At 37.3% G+C, this 14,886-nt stretch overlaps 1 protein-coding gene across 1 annotated transcript in view; it reads right to left on the reverse strand.

Moving 5' to 3' along the window:
- The window catches only part of lonp1 (lon peptidase 1, mitochondrial), a 55,784-nt gene that overhangs the window by 16,118 nt on the left and 24,780 nt on the right, over positions 1 to 14,886 (reverse strand). Inside the window, exon 10 of the mRNA XM_072244433.1 lies at positions 7,488 to 7,666. Within this exon, the coding sequence (XP_072100534.1) occupies positions 7,488 to 7,666 (179 nt within the window). The remainder of the gene's footprint in view (positions 1 to 7,487; positions 7,667 to 14,886) is intronic.

Raw genomic sequence — 14,886 nt, forward strand, 5'->3', positions numbered from 1 at the left:
CACAGTCAATTCCTTGTCTTCCTGATGCCGAGTACAAGGTTGTTATTGTGACACCACTCAACCAGCTGATCTATCATTCTTGTATGCCTCTTTGTTACCATCTGAGATCTTACCAAAACAGTGACGTCATTGTGAATTTATACATGGCGTTGAGCTGCCACAGTCATGACTGTAGAGAGAGTAGAGCAGTAGGTTCAGCATGCAAATAGTAAGTAGAACCAGGTGAGGAAGGGTGACAGACAGAAGGGGGGGGTAGGGGAAAGAGTGGAAATAGTGACAGAGGCAGGGAGGTGATAGGTGTAGACAACAAAGAGCTGCAGGTGATGGAATCTCATAGGAGAGGAAGGTGAATCATGGGACCAAGGAAGATGGGGGTGAGCAAATGGGAACAGTGGGGTAAAGGATCCAGTGGGAGGCATATGTGGGTTATCAGCAGATGGAGTGGGTGGAGGAAGAGAAAGGAACAGGGGCTGGGTGGTGCGATGAAGGGTTTGTTGGTCTAGAAGATTGGGGAAGAGCAAAAATGTAAAGTATAGCAACAGGTTACCAGAAATTGGAGAATTCAATATTTAAGCCGTCAGGTTGTAGATTATCCAGGTGGCATATGAAGTGCTGTTCCTATAGTTTGTGTTTAGCCTCATCCTGGCAGTGGAAGAGATAGGGGAATTTGTTAGCTAGGGGAACAGTAAAATTCTGTGGGCAAGGATGAGATTCCCTGATGGTAAGCTGCCTCCCGGGTGCCATGGTCCGAGACATTTCAGATCAAGTCCTCATCATTCTCAAGTGGGAAAGGTGAACAGCCAGAGGTCACGGTCATGGTCCATGTAAGTACCAATGATATGGGTAGGGCAAGTGATGAGGTTCTGCAAAGGGATTTCAGGGAGTCAGGAGAAAAGTAAGGGCAGGACCTCCAGGGTTGTGATCTCAGGATAACTACTTGTGCTCCATGCTAGTGAGACCAGAAATAAGATTATACAGTTTAACATGTGGCTTAAGGAGTTGGTGCAGGAGATGGGCATAAGGTTTTTGGATCATTGGGCTCTCTTCCAGGGAAGGTTGGTCATGTACAGAAGAAACGGTCTGCACCTGAACTGGAAGGGGACCAGTATCCTAGAGGGAAGGTTTGCTAATGCTGCATGGTGAGGTTTAAACTAGAGTTGCAGGGGGATGGGAACCAGAGTGCCTGAACAGCAGTTAGTGGAGAGGTTGTGGAGACAGATGTTTGAAGACTGCAGACAAAGTCAGGAGTCAGAAGGTTGAGCATGGTGTGAATAGTGCCCTGAGATGCGTATATTTCAGTCCAAGTATCATCATAGGAAAGGTGGATGAGCTCCGGGCATGGATCAACACCTGGAATAATGATATTGTAGCCATTAGCGAAACTTGGTTGCAGGATGGGCAAGATTGGCAGCTCAATATTCCAGGGTTCCTTTGTCTTAGATGTGATAGAGTGGGACGGATTAAAGGAGGACGGGTGGCATAACGAGTCAGAGAAAATGTCATGACAGTGCTCTGTCAGGACTGAATGGAGAACTCGTCCAGTGAGGTGTTATGGGTGGAACTGAGAAATAGGAAAGTTATGACCACATTAATGGAGCTATGTTCCAGACCAACAGTCTGAGGGGTTTAGAAGAACAAACTTGGAAAGATCGCAGACTGTTGCAAAAAACACAAGTTGTTATAGCAGGTGATTTTAACTTTCCATGTATTGACTGGGACTCCCATACCGTAAAAGGACTAGATGAGATAGTGTTTGCCAAATGTGTTCAAGAAAGTTTCCTTAATCAGTACATAGAAGTTCCAGTGATAGAGTGTGCGATATTGGACATTCAAGATGAGGTAGTAAACTGGATTAGACATTGGCTTTGTGAAAGAAGCCAGAGAGTGGTAGTAGATGGTTGCCTCTCTGATTCAGGCCTTTGTGTTGCAGAGATCTGCGCTTGGTGCATTACTGTTTGTCATCTATATCAACAATCTGGATGATAATGTGGTTAACTGGATCAGCAAATATGTGGATGACACCAAGATAGGGGGTGTAGTGGACAGTGAGGAAGGCTATCATGCTTGCAGAGGGATCTGCATCAGCTGGAAAAATGGGCTGAGAAATGGCAGCTGGAATTTAATGCTGACAAGTGCAAGGTGCTGCACTTCAGTAGGACCAACCAGGAAAGGTCTTAGACAATGAACAGTAGAGCACTGGGGAGTGTGGTAGAACAAAAAGATCTGGGAATGTAGGTCCATAATTCGTTGAAGGTGGTGTCACAATTAGGTAGAGTTGTAAAGAAAGCTTTTAGCACATTGGCCTTCATAAATCAATGTACCGAGCACAGGAGATGGGATGTTATGTTGAAGTTGTATAAGATGTAGGTGAGGCCTAATTTGGAGTACTGTGTGCAATTTTGGTCACCTACCTACAGGAAAGATGTAAATAAGGTTTAAAGAGTAAGAGAAAATTTACGTTGTCAGGTTTGAAGGACCTGAGTTATAAGGAAAGATTGAATAGGTTAGGACTTTATTCCTTAGAATGTAGGAGATTGAGAGGAAATTTGATAGAGGTATACAAAATTATGAGGGTATAGATAGAGTAAATGCAAACAGGCTTTTTCCACTGGGTCATGGGTTAAGGGTGAAAGGTGAAAAGTTTAAAGGGAACACAAGAGGAAACTTCTTCATTCAGTGGGTCACGGGCGTGTGGAATGAACTGCCAGCACAAACGTTGCGTGCGAGCTTGATTTCAATGTTTAAGCAAAGTTTGGATACGTTCATGGATTATAGGGGTATGGAGGACTACGATCCCGGTGCAGGTCAATGGGAGTAGGCAGATTAAATGGTTTCGCATGGACTAGATGGGCCAAAGGGCCTGCTTATGTGCTGTTGCAACTCAGGTTAATTAAACCCAAAGATGTAATGTTAGAAAGCTCCACCTGTGGAGGGATGGAAACGAGGTTTACCCAATTTAAAGAAGAGCTATGCGAGAACGAGGCATGTTTAACACAGGTGTGGACAAGCAACAGAAACGCAGCAAGCTATAGAAACTAACTAAATATATAAACTGTTGAAAGTGGAACTAGTAGTTAGTATCTCTACCCTACTTATTGGAAATCCTCAGGGAGAAACCCCTGGAGAAAAGACAATATTGATAAAAGATTTATTGAAGCTACGACTATAACGAGCACTAGCTACAGCGAGATGAAGTAGGCATAGGGCAGTGTCCAAGATCGTTTCTGAGTAACCAGGAATTAGCTCTGTTTAATCATACCATGGGACTTGGTGAGTTAAAACACTTTTACTGTTCAGAGTGTATAATTTGTGTGTAATATTTCAGTATTGCTGTAACTGAGAAATGTTTGGAAATGACAATGTGATATTGAGTTATGTATTTAGAAATTGAAAATAGAATGCGTACAAGAACTTACGGATTGTAATCCTGTTGTATACAGGTCGAGTTTTTTTTTGTGTAAGCTTTGCGAATCAGCTTTCCATGGATGACCCACCATGTCATTTATCAAACTAAGAAAGAAGATGGCAAGCCACCCACGATCGAAGAACCAGCATGGGAATGGAATGCTTCAAGATGCAGAGGATTTAATACAGTTGGTTGGATGTATGAGTTTATTTCCCATTCAAAGGATCTGAACTTGATCTTCTGGAAGAACTGATTATTTTTGCCAAGGCTTTGATAAGTGACTAAATGAGATTTACTTTGTTTAAAAGTTGTGATGTTGGAGAGTTTGTTGTGAAAGGAGTTAAGCTGTATATATTCTTAGAGTTGAATTTGAATTTGTAGACGTACTGACCCGAAACCATAATACTTAAAAATAGGAAATCAATTAATTCCTAACTAAGGATAAATAAAAAGGTAAATGTTAATCTGTAAACCTTTAAATAGGGAATAACACTAAATCTAATTATTTAGATAAATTGGAGTAATAAGCTACTCTAATGAGATTCTAACTAAAAAGGAATTTGGTTTTCATTTGATATCTGAGATTTGGAATCTAAAGCAGAATGTCAGAATTTTGAATTGTGCTTACTCGTAAATATTTTGTATACACTTAAACTCCACTTAATGCTGAGAATGCGTTCCTCTGCTGCGCTATGTAAATCAGTGCTATGTGGGGTCATTCTAACACTAAGTAAATGGATAAGTGTGTCTGCTAAAAAAAGAAATCAAACCCGAGACATATGATATATTATTTTATGTATACACAGTAATTTGTGGAGTTAGAAACATGCAAGTAGGCTTAACCTGTACATCAGTCTAACAGCAACAGTAGAGGGAAGTAGGTGGTGGAGGAGGGACCAGATTGTGGGTGCCACTTCTTCAGTAGGTGTCGAGATTTGACTGCCTTTTCTTGTTTCCACTCATGAAGCAGTTCATGGTAGAAGGAAATCATGTTGAGAACACCTCATTTTGCCATATTGCTTCACTCCCAGTCAGGTCATTAATAACGAACTGGTCTGTGATTTGAGTGATCATGGTGATGCTAGTGCTGAGGAATTTTGTGGTGAGGTTTCTTGCTGGTGCTTAAACTTCTCCACCTGTGTCCTCATATTCACCCAGAATGCATTGCCCTGCCAATTCTTGAAGCTCTTTGTTATTAAACTTCTTGCTGTGTGCACCAACCGCTTCACCAGAGATACGTATGCTATGGAGATTACTGCACTGTTTAAATCTACCAAACCAACCTCTGCTGGCTGTAAAACATACTGACGCATCTTCATCTTGAATATAACTGAAGTTGTTTCTTGCCTTTTCCATTATCATCATCTGGCTTAGGGCTATGTTTCATTGTGTTTGGTCATCTACCCATGTATTGTATTTAGTATATTTTCCATTTTTTCAAGCAAATAGGTCCTTGAATGAGTCACCTTCATTAATAATAACTTTGAGGTCGTCGTTGCAGAAGCTTTTATCTTGTCTGCATTTTTTAATAATTGTTCTGACCATCGATGTAGCCAACTTCAAGGAGGTACCAACATCAACCTGACGCTCACCAGCTTCCAAATACTTACAATTTCACATCCCAGCTAATGCTTTTCCTAGACATCTTAGATGTACTACCCTCAGTGGAAGTTACAGACCATTTTCCAGACATTATGGGTGAAAAAATGAAATAAATTGGCGAGGGAGTAAGAATGTTTACTTACGTGGGGGGAGGGAGAGCGTATGTAAAGGGCTTACATTGGCTGATTGAATGTTTACTGTAAAGGCAGCTGCTCAAGAAGTTTTAAGTATTCTTTAAAATGAATTTTCGTCATTTAAAAAAAATTTCAATCAAGAATTGAATAACCACATTGTAACGAATCTGCGGGGTCTGAGTGTGTATTGCTATTTTTTTAATAAACAAAACTTACCTCCAGGAGTATATGTTTTCTATTCACTGCCTCCTTCCGATACCTAGAGCTTCTGACGGCCCACTAGCACCTGGTGTAGTACTACATAATTAGATTTTTCCTCAGAGAGCGCGGCGACCAGTCCAATGAGTTAAGGTAAGCACTGCATAGGTGTTACACTGCACTATGTACTATGACTCTAATTAGATGAGGATATAAATTGTAGAAGTACTGAGATACAGAGGGACCTTAGAGTATAACTCCAGTGATCCTTGAAGGTGGCAACAGTAGGTAGATAATGTGGTTAGGACGGCTTGTGAGATACTGGTCATGAGTCAGGACATTGAAAACAGAAGTAGAAAAGTAATGCCTCAATTTTTTAAAAACATTAGCTGGAGTGGTGTGGTGTAGTTCTGTTTACCAAAGTACAAAAAGGATGTGAGAGCACTGGAGAGAGTGTGGAGGGAGGAAATTTACTACAGTATTGCCTGGAATGGAGTACATCAGTTATGAGAAGAGATTTTATCCCCACTCCCAACCCATCAAAAAAAAAAAGAATACTCTACCCTTATTGGCAGCAGATTTCCTTTTGTTTTTTTTTAAAAACATCCAGATTCAGTTGCTACTTTTAAAGCCACTGGCAGTATTCCAGAATATTTTGGAACCTCTCACCGACAGAGCCGTTATCACTGTAGCTGTAATTTTAAAACATTGGAAACGGGCCAGCAAGTCTGGGAGTTGTCAGCTTTTGGCCCCTCTCACTTCTCCATTACTTTCTCTTTACTGGCATTAATTACATCACCTTCCTAACTCTCATTAACATTTGTTTCCCTGCAACTTCCAGTACATTTTTCAGTAAGAGCTTTTCCTTCAGGACTAGACGCATATCCTGTACTATATTCTTTGAAGAAACTCCAACCTCCTGTAGTTTACCTAACAGATTTTTTTTCCCCTAGCAACACACACAACACACTGGAGGAACTCAGCGGGCCAGGCAGCATCTATGGAAAAGAGTACAGTTGACATTTCGGGCCCAGACCCTTCATCAGAACTGATGATGAAGTGTCTCGGCTCGAAATGTCGGCTCTACTCTTTTCCACAGACGCTGCCTGCCCTGCTGAGTTCCTCCAGTGTGTTGTGTGTGTTGCTTGGATTTCCAGCTTCTGCAGATTTTCTTGTTCAAGATTTTTTTCATAGTTTACCGATAAGCACTATATGGCACTAAAGGCAGACTAGCTTAAGTCTGTAATATTAGTGGCAATTTTGTGTTCTTTCTTTTTGAACATAACATTTAGTGAATAATACCCACAGGAGAAATGAATTCAATCTACACTCAGTCCACATGAAGGGTTTCAACCTGAGATATCAATTGTCCAGTTCCCTCCACATAAGCTGCCTGACTCACTGAGTTCCTCCAGCATCTGATTTTTGTTTTGCTGCAGATTCCATCTGCAATCTCTGGTCTTCACTCACTGTGGATTGGTAACTCTTAAATCTTACTACAAGCTGCCCTCTTGGTTCTAGGGCATAATTTTTCAAACTCTATCCTGAAGACAAAAGAAATTCACTAGCTTTTCTGCTTCACCATTTAATTTTATCTATTTAGAAGTTAAAATCCACCATTAAACCGTACTGCATTAATAAATTATGCCACTTCTCATCTGTAATAATCCTAATAAGGCACTCTCACTGTATCATCTCAAATCATACAAAGTAGCCATCTTAAATCACTATTGCTACTCCCCCCCCCAATCAAATTCCCCATCCTATAATGCTGTATATTCAGTTCTTAATCTAAAAAGGCTCAAGGTTATCATGTTGTCCTCTTAAAATTTCAGTTAAATTTCATACATCAGTGGCACCACTGGGTAAGATCACTATTTGCACACTCTTCTTTGCATGGCTACTGATTAATCTGTATAACATTGTGACTCAGAGACATAACTATTAGATATTTCGTAAAGATTAGTGAATTATATATAGTCTATTTCAACTTTTGAATAAAAGACTAAGAAGTGCTTTAAAAATCCATCAGAATGACATTCAAATTCCAAATTAATTCTATTCAAAGATTTAATACTAATCAGAACACAACTGGAAGTATTTTAAGTGAAATTGTATAGCTTATAGCAATCAGGTTCTAGAAGTACCTGTGACCCTTGATTTCCGCTACATCAGTCATTCCACCAACACTGAATCGGAAATATTCTCTATTCAATGCTCTTGCTATAGACCGAGCAATGCTGGTTTTGCCAACACCAGGAGGACCATAGAAGCACAGAATCTTCCCTTGAGTAGTTCCACGTAGTTGGCTAACTGCAATAAATTCCTGGAATCACAAAAGCGGTTATTGCAGTTTATACAATGAAAGGCTTAAACACATCCACAGTAAGCAACTTTTGCAACAATATTATACGGCTTCCAGTGCATTTAAAATCCTGAATTAGATCCCAGACTAAGGCCAAACAAGGCAAGACCCTTTCAAAAGACAACTTTATGCCATTAATGGTTGATAGGACTTTAAGGACAACTATAGTGCACGGACTGGATGTAATTTTAAGTCCACATGAAGTCAGTTAAAGAACTGAGACACCGATCTAAACATTAATTTTAATGTCAGTGACAATAACACCTATTAAATGAGTAAGCAACTCCGCCTTCCGCCTGTGGACATGTAAGACACAGCGTCTTTCTGTCTGCCTTTAATTTCTCCCTTTCCCAACATAAACTTTGAAATTTTAACTTTATTCAGTCGGATCTGTCAAAGTGATAATTATAACCATGGCTACTCTTGAGAAGCACTAAAAAAATTCCCGATACAGGTAACGGTAAATCTGAAAAAACTGACGAAGCTTCTGAAGAGCCAGGCTGGGTTAATAGATCAGAGACTCAAATGAGCTCTATTGTCGCTGAATTAACTCAACTGAAAGAAAGTCTTCTTCCTTTGGAGGGAAAAATTGATTCTTTGAGCTTGGATCTTAAAGAAGTAACTCGTAATGCAGCTGATATTTCTCCTCGTTTGGAAAAAGCACAACGTCGGATTGTTGATTTGGAAGCTCGTTCTTGTCATTATAATATTAGAATTGTTGGATTGAAAGAGCAATCAGAATCTGCCGATATACTGGACTATTTCGCTAAAATGTTTCAATCTCTATTTCCTGAGGCGTTTTCACAATTGCCCGACATCGAAACAGCCCAGAGGATCGGAACTCCGAAAGAAGGTAAAAACAGACATGTTATTGTGCGTTTCCTCCGTATTCGAGATAAAGACCATATTATTAAACCGGCAAGAAAGCAAAGACTGTTTGAATCTCAAGGCTCTGAGATTCATTTCTTTCAAGATTTTCCATGTGAAGTTGTTCAGCAACGTTCTGGATTGGCGACTGTAATGCGAATGGCCCTTCAAAAACAGATCTATCCCTCCCTTCTTTATCCAGCTAAATTAAGGCTTTTCACTAAAGACTCTGGGGTTCGTATTGTTGAGGATCCAGCCGATGCAGTGTGCTTTATTAATTCTCTCTCAGATGAGTCTGAAGCCTGAAGTTTAAAAGACTTACAATTATTTGATCGTTTTGCGATATAAGGAATGATGAGATCGGAAGAATTGAGAAGTATAGAAAGTCTTGCTATTAAAAAGTACCTTTATCTTTGAAATAGACTGGTTTGGACAGTTTTAACTTTAGAAGATATTTTATGGGATCTTTGGAAGACTAGAAATTTTAAACCATTTAGAATTTCTTTCTGTTTGCTACATACGTGAATTAATTGTTTCTTTTTGCTTTGTATGGTTTTGTTAAGAACTTTTAACTACTATTTGGTGTTTTTTAAAATTTTATAGATAGATGTAAAAAAATTTTAAATGGCGACGTTTTCTTTTCTGTGCAAATATTTCAGAAATTTGTTTTGGAAGTGTTTTTATTCTTATCTAATGTTATGAAAGTTACTTTCTAAACTGAAGGCCATTTCTGTTAACTTGTTTTTTCTAATTTAATTGTAATGGGTTGTATGTCGACCGTAATGAGTAGTATACCTGGGAGAGGGAGACAGATTACTTTTTTTTATTTGTACCTTTTACTTAGGCAGGTGGAGTTCAGAATTGCTTCTATGCATTTCTTGGGGTTTGCGTCGATTAATATCCATTTATTTCTGGGCTTTGTAGGTTGGGTGGGGTTTTTTCTCTTTTTTTATTTCTATTTTTTATTCCCATTATGGAATTCCAGAGCGTACGCAAATTGTTATCATTGTTATCATCGCAATTTAAAATTTCTTTATCCTGACATGGGTTTAATTGTTTTCTTTAGATATAAAGTTTCATTATGTTAGTTAAACAGTTAAATGTTTTAAGTTGGAATGTCCATGGTTAAAATCATCCTATTAAGCATCAGAAAACATTTAAAATTATTAATCGATTCTGACCTGATATAATCTTTGTACAAGAGACACATGTAAGGTTATGAGATAACAATCGATTTTTAAAATTTTGGAAGGTTCCTCAGATTCATGCAAACTCTCAAAGTAAAATTAGGGGTGTTTCCATTTTTATTGATTCCAATATTCCCTTTAATCAGGAGGATATTATATTTCATATTAATGGTAGGTTTTTGATTGTTAAAGGAACAATTTACAATAAGAAAATGGTTTTGGTTAATATATATGGACCAAATACTGATGATCCTTCCTTTGTTAAAGATATTTTTGCTCTATTACCTGATTTAAATGAATATATGTTATTAATGGGTGGAGATTTTAATATTTGCTTAAATCCCTTGTTAGATAAATCATCATCTAGACATCAACTCCCTAATCGTTCTGCATCACTTATTAATTCCTTTTTAATTGATTATGGTTTAATTAAAGTCTGGAGATATATGCATCCTACTGATAGAGAATATTTCTTTTTTTCACATGTTCATAACAAATATTCGAGAATCGACTATTTTATAGCTGACCCTCGACTTCTACTTAATGTTCAGAAATGTGAATATGATGTAATTGTTATTTCTGATCACGCTCCTTTAAATTTAATATTTGAATTGAAAGATGTTATTTTTTCAAGACCACCTTGGTGTTTTCCAGAACATTTGTTATAAAGTTCAGATTTTGTTGAGTTTATTGAAACTCAGATAAAAGAGTTTTTTCTCTTTAATAATACAGGAAACTTCTCAAAGTTAGTAATTTGGGACACGTTAAAAGTTTATTTACGTGGCCAGATTATTCCTTATTTAGCTAAGTTGAAGAAACAGACAAGGATAGAATTAGATAAAATTGCTAAACAAATTAAAGAATTAGATAATACTTTATACTTTATTGTTGCCAAACAATTGATACTAGAACGTACAATCATCACAGCGATATTTGATTCTGCGCTTCCTGCTCCCTGGATTACAAATACTAAATATTAAAAATAGTAAATACTAGTAAATATTAAACATTTAAATTATAAATCATAAATAGAAAATAGAAAAATGGAAAGTGAGGTCGTGCAAAAAAACCGAGAGGCAGGTCCGGATATTTGGAGGGTACGGCCCAGATCTGGGTCAGGATCCGTTCAGCAGTCTTATCAATTTTGGAAAGAAGCTGTTCCCAAATCTGGCAGTACGAGTCTTCAAGCTTCTGAGCCTTCTCCCGGAGGGAAGAGGGATGAAAAGTGTGTTGGCTGGGTGGGTCGTGTCCTTGATTATCCTAGCAGCACTGCTCTGACAGCGTGCGATGTAAAGTGAGTCCAAGGATGGAAGATTGGTTTATGTGATGTGCTGCGCTGTGCTCACGATCTTCTGCAGCTTCTTTCAGTCTTGTACAGGACAACTTCCATACCAGGTTGCAATGCACCCTAGAAGAATGCTTTCTACGGTGCATCTATAAAAATTAGTGAGGGTTTTAGAGGACAGGCCAAATTTCTTTAGTTTTCTCAGGAAGTAAAGGCGCTGGTGGGCCTTCTTGGCAGTGAACTCTGCTTGGTTGGACCAAGTCAGGTCATTTGTAATATTGACCCCGAGGAACTTAGAGCTTTTGACCTGTTCCACTTGCGCACCACCGATGTAAATTGGGTCGTGCAGTCCGCTACTTCTTCTGAAGTCTAGAACCAATTCCTTCGTCTTGCTGACGTTGAGGGATAAGTTATTGTCCTCGCACCATGCCACCAGGTTCTTAATTTCTCCTCTGTACTCAAACTCATCATTACCTGAGATACGGCCTACAATTGTTGTGTCATCAGCAAACTTATATATTGAGTTTGATGGAAACTTGGCTACACAATCATGGGTGTACAGTGAGTAGAGCAGGGGGCTGAGTACACAGCCTTGTGGGGCACCGGTACTCAGAGTGATTGTAGAGAAGAGCTTGTCCCCTATTTTTACAGCCTGGGTCCTGTCTGTGAGGAAGCTGAAGATCCAGCTGCAGATCTGAGTGCTAAGGCCCAGGTTCCGGAGCTTAGGAATCAGTTTATTTGGAGTGATGGTATTAAAGGCAGAGCTGTAGTCAATGAAAAGGAGCCTTATGTATGCGTCTTTATTCTCCAGGTGTTCTAATGTAGGGCCAGAGAGATGGCATCAGCTGTTGACCTGTTGCTCCTGTAGGCAAATTACAAAGCGTTGAGGTTGACCGGTAGGCTGTGGTTGATGTGTGCCATAACCAATCTCTCGAAGCACTTCATAGCAATTGATATCAGAGCCACAGGTCGATAGTCATTCAGGCAATGCCACCTTGCTCTTCTTCGGCACTGGGATTATCGTTGCCTTCTTTAATATCAACGCAATCCTTCCAAACGTTGAATTGTTTAAAAGAAGAGTGGAACTACAATCACAATATAATTTATTATTAACTTATCCTATTGAAGGATATTTGCTTAAATTAAAAAGTCAGTTTTATATTTTTGGGGATAAAAATAATAGGCTATTAGCTTCCCAGTTAAGAGCTGCTAAAGCTAAAAGACAATTTTTAAAGATTCGTAAAGATAATGGAGATATAATAAGTAATTCTGAAGATATTAATAATATCTTTCAGGATTTTTATTCCGATCTTTACAAATCTCAGTTTCCAGCAGATTCCTCTAAAATGAAAGCTTTTTTATATAAGATTAAATTTCCTCAAATTACTGCTGAAGATCAACAGATCCTCGATGCTCTAATTGTTGAGCATGAAATTCAGAGAGCTATATGGTCAATGCAATCAGGTAAAGCTCCCGGACTCGATGGTTATTCAGTAGGATTTTACAAAAAATTTGAAAAATTACTTTCTCCATACCTTTTGGAAATATTTCATGAATCTTTTGAGAAAGGTAATTTACCCTCTTCTTCTTATGAAGCTTCTGTTTCTTTAATCTTTAGGAAAAATAAAGATCCTACTGAATGTTCATCTTATAGCTATTAAATGTGGATGCTAAAATTCTTTCCAAGATAATGGCTAACCATTTGGAAAACATTTTATCTAAAATTATCGCTATGGATCAAACAGGCTTCGGTAAAGGCCGTCATTCTTTTTCGAATGTTCGGAGATTGATGAACATTGTATATTCACCATTATCCAAAACACCCCAATGTGTTATTTCTCTGGATGCAGAAAAGGGATTTGATAGAGTTGAATGGACTTATTTGTTTAATGTATTAGAGAGATTTGGCTTTGGTAATAATTTTAATAAGTGGATTCAAATGATCTATAAGAACCCTATTGCTACCGTTATTACTAATAATCTTAGGTCTCCTTTTTTTCTTACTTTCACGAGGTACTCGACAAGGGTGTCCATAAGTCCTTTATTATTTAATCTCACACTGGAGCCTTTGGCTATAACAATCTGCGAAGCTAAAAATATTCATGGTATCTCTATAAATGGGACCACACATAAGATTTCTCTCTATGCAGATGATCTTTTGGTTCATATCTCGATTCCTGAAGATTCTATTCCTAATCTTTTGGAATTATTAAATGATTTTGGAAAATTTTCAGGATATAAACTTAATTTATATAAAAGTGGATTGTTCTCTTTAAATGTTCCTGTTTTTATATATATAAGGATATTCCATTTAGAATTGTGAATTCTTTTAAATATTTGGGTATTATCATTACAAAAAAAAATAAGGATCTTTATAAAGCTAATGTAGTTCCTTTATTGGACTCTATGAAACAATTATTTTCTAGATGGAATCCTCTTACACTTTCTTTAATAGGTCGTATTCATGCTGTGAAAATGATGATTTTCCCTAGATTTTTATATATTTTTCAAAATATACCTATCTTTCTAACCAAAAAATTTTTCGATCAAATTGATTCTATTTCATCCTTTATTTGGAATAATAAAAAACCAAAAGTTAACAAGTTTCATTTACAAAAATCTAAAAAAGATGGTGGACTCGCGTTACCTAATTTAAGATTGTATTATCGGACTGTTAATATTCGACAATTATGTCTTTGGTTATATTGGCTCCATAAGAACCAAAAACCAGCCTGGATTGATTTGGAATTTAAAGTTATTAATCAATTTTATTTAACTTCACTAGTAGGAGCTCCATTACCTTTACAACTTGCTAAAATTTCCAATTTTAAATTTCTATCCTGTTATTAAACAGTCCTTATGGATTTGGTTTCAGTTTCGCAACTCTTTTAATTTTAAACAATTTAAATTGTCTAGTCCTGTATTTCGAAATTTGCTATTTAAACCTTCAATTACTGATCCCATCTTTCTTTTATGGAGAAATAAGGGGATTTGTTCTTTTGCAGATTTATTTAGTGATGCTCGATTGATGTCTTCTGAAGAGTTAATTAGTAAATATTCTCTCTCTCACACACATTTCTTGCAATATTTACAGGTTAGACATTTTTTACAAAAATATGTTTCTATGTTTCCATATATGCAAGAATCTGATTTGTTGGATACCATTTTGAATATGAATCCCTTAGTGAGAGGCTCCATTAGTAGAATTTATAATTTATTTCTACTACAAAAAGATAACCTCTCACTAAAGATTAAACAGGATTGGGAGAGAGAACTTAATATGACTTTTGTTAATAAAGATTGGTCGCGAGTTCTGAAAATGGTTAATTCTTCTTCAATATGTGCCAATCATTGTTTAATTCAGTTTAAAATTGTTCACCGTTATTAGTTAACAAAGGAGAGGCTATCCAAAATATTTCCTAATAGTAGATAACTACTGTGATAGGTGCAAAAATGAAGTAGCTATTTTGTCACATATGTTCTGGTCATGTCCCTCATTGAAATCTTTTTTGGAAATCTTTATTTTCTACAATTTCTAAAGCTTTCAAAATTAATTTACAACCTAATACATGGACTGTTCTATTTGAAATAGTTCTGCATCATATTCAGGGCATTTCATTTTCAAATCAACATGTAATTGCATTTGTTACATTGTTGGTAAGAATAGCTATTTTATTGAAATGGAAAGATACCTCTGCTCCTACACTAACTCAATGGTTTTCCCAAGTAATGTTATGTCTTAGTTTGGAAAAAATTTAGTAGAACTTTTGATCCCTGATTTGATTTTGAGAGAAGGTGGAGCTCTTTTGCTAAATATTATCATTTAATTTGAATCAATTTAC

This window comes from Mobula birostris, chromosome 26 (genome assembly GCF_030028105.1).
Source record: "Mobula birostris isolate sMobBir1 chromosome 26, sMobBir1.hap1, whole genome shotgun sequence".
Classification (NCBI taxonomy): domain Eukaryota; kingdom Metazoa; phylum Chordata; class Chondrichthyes; order Myliobatiformes; family Myliobatidae; genus Mobula; species Mobula birostris.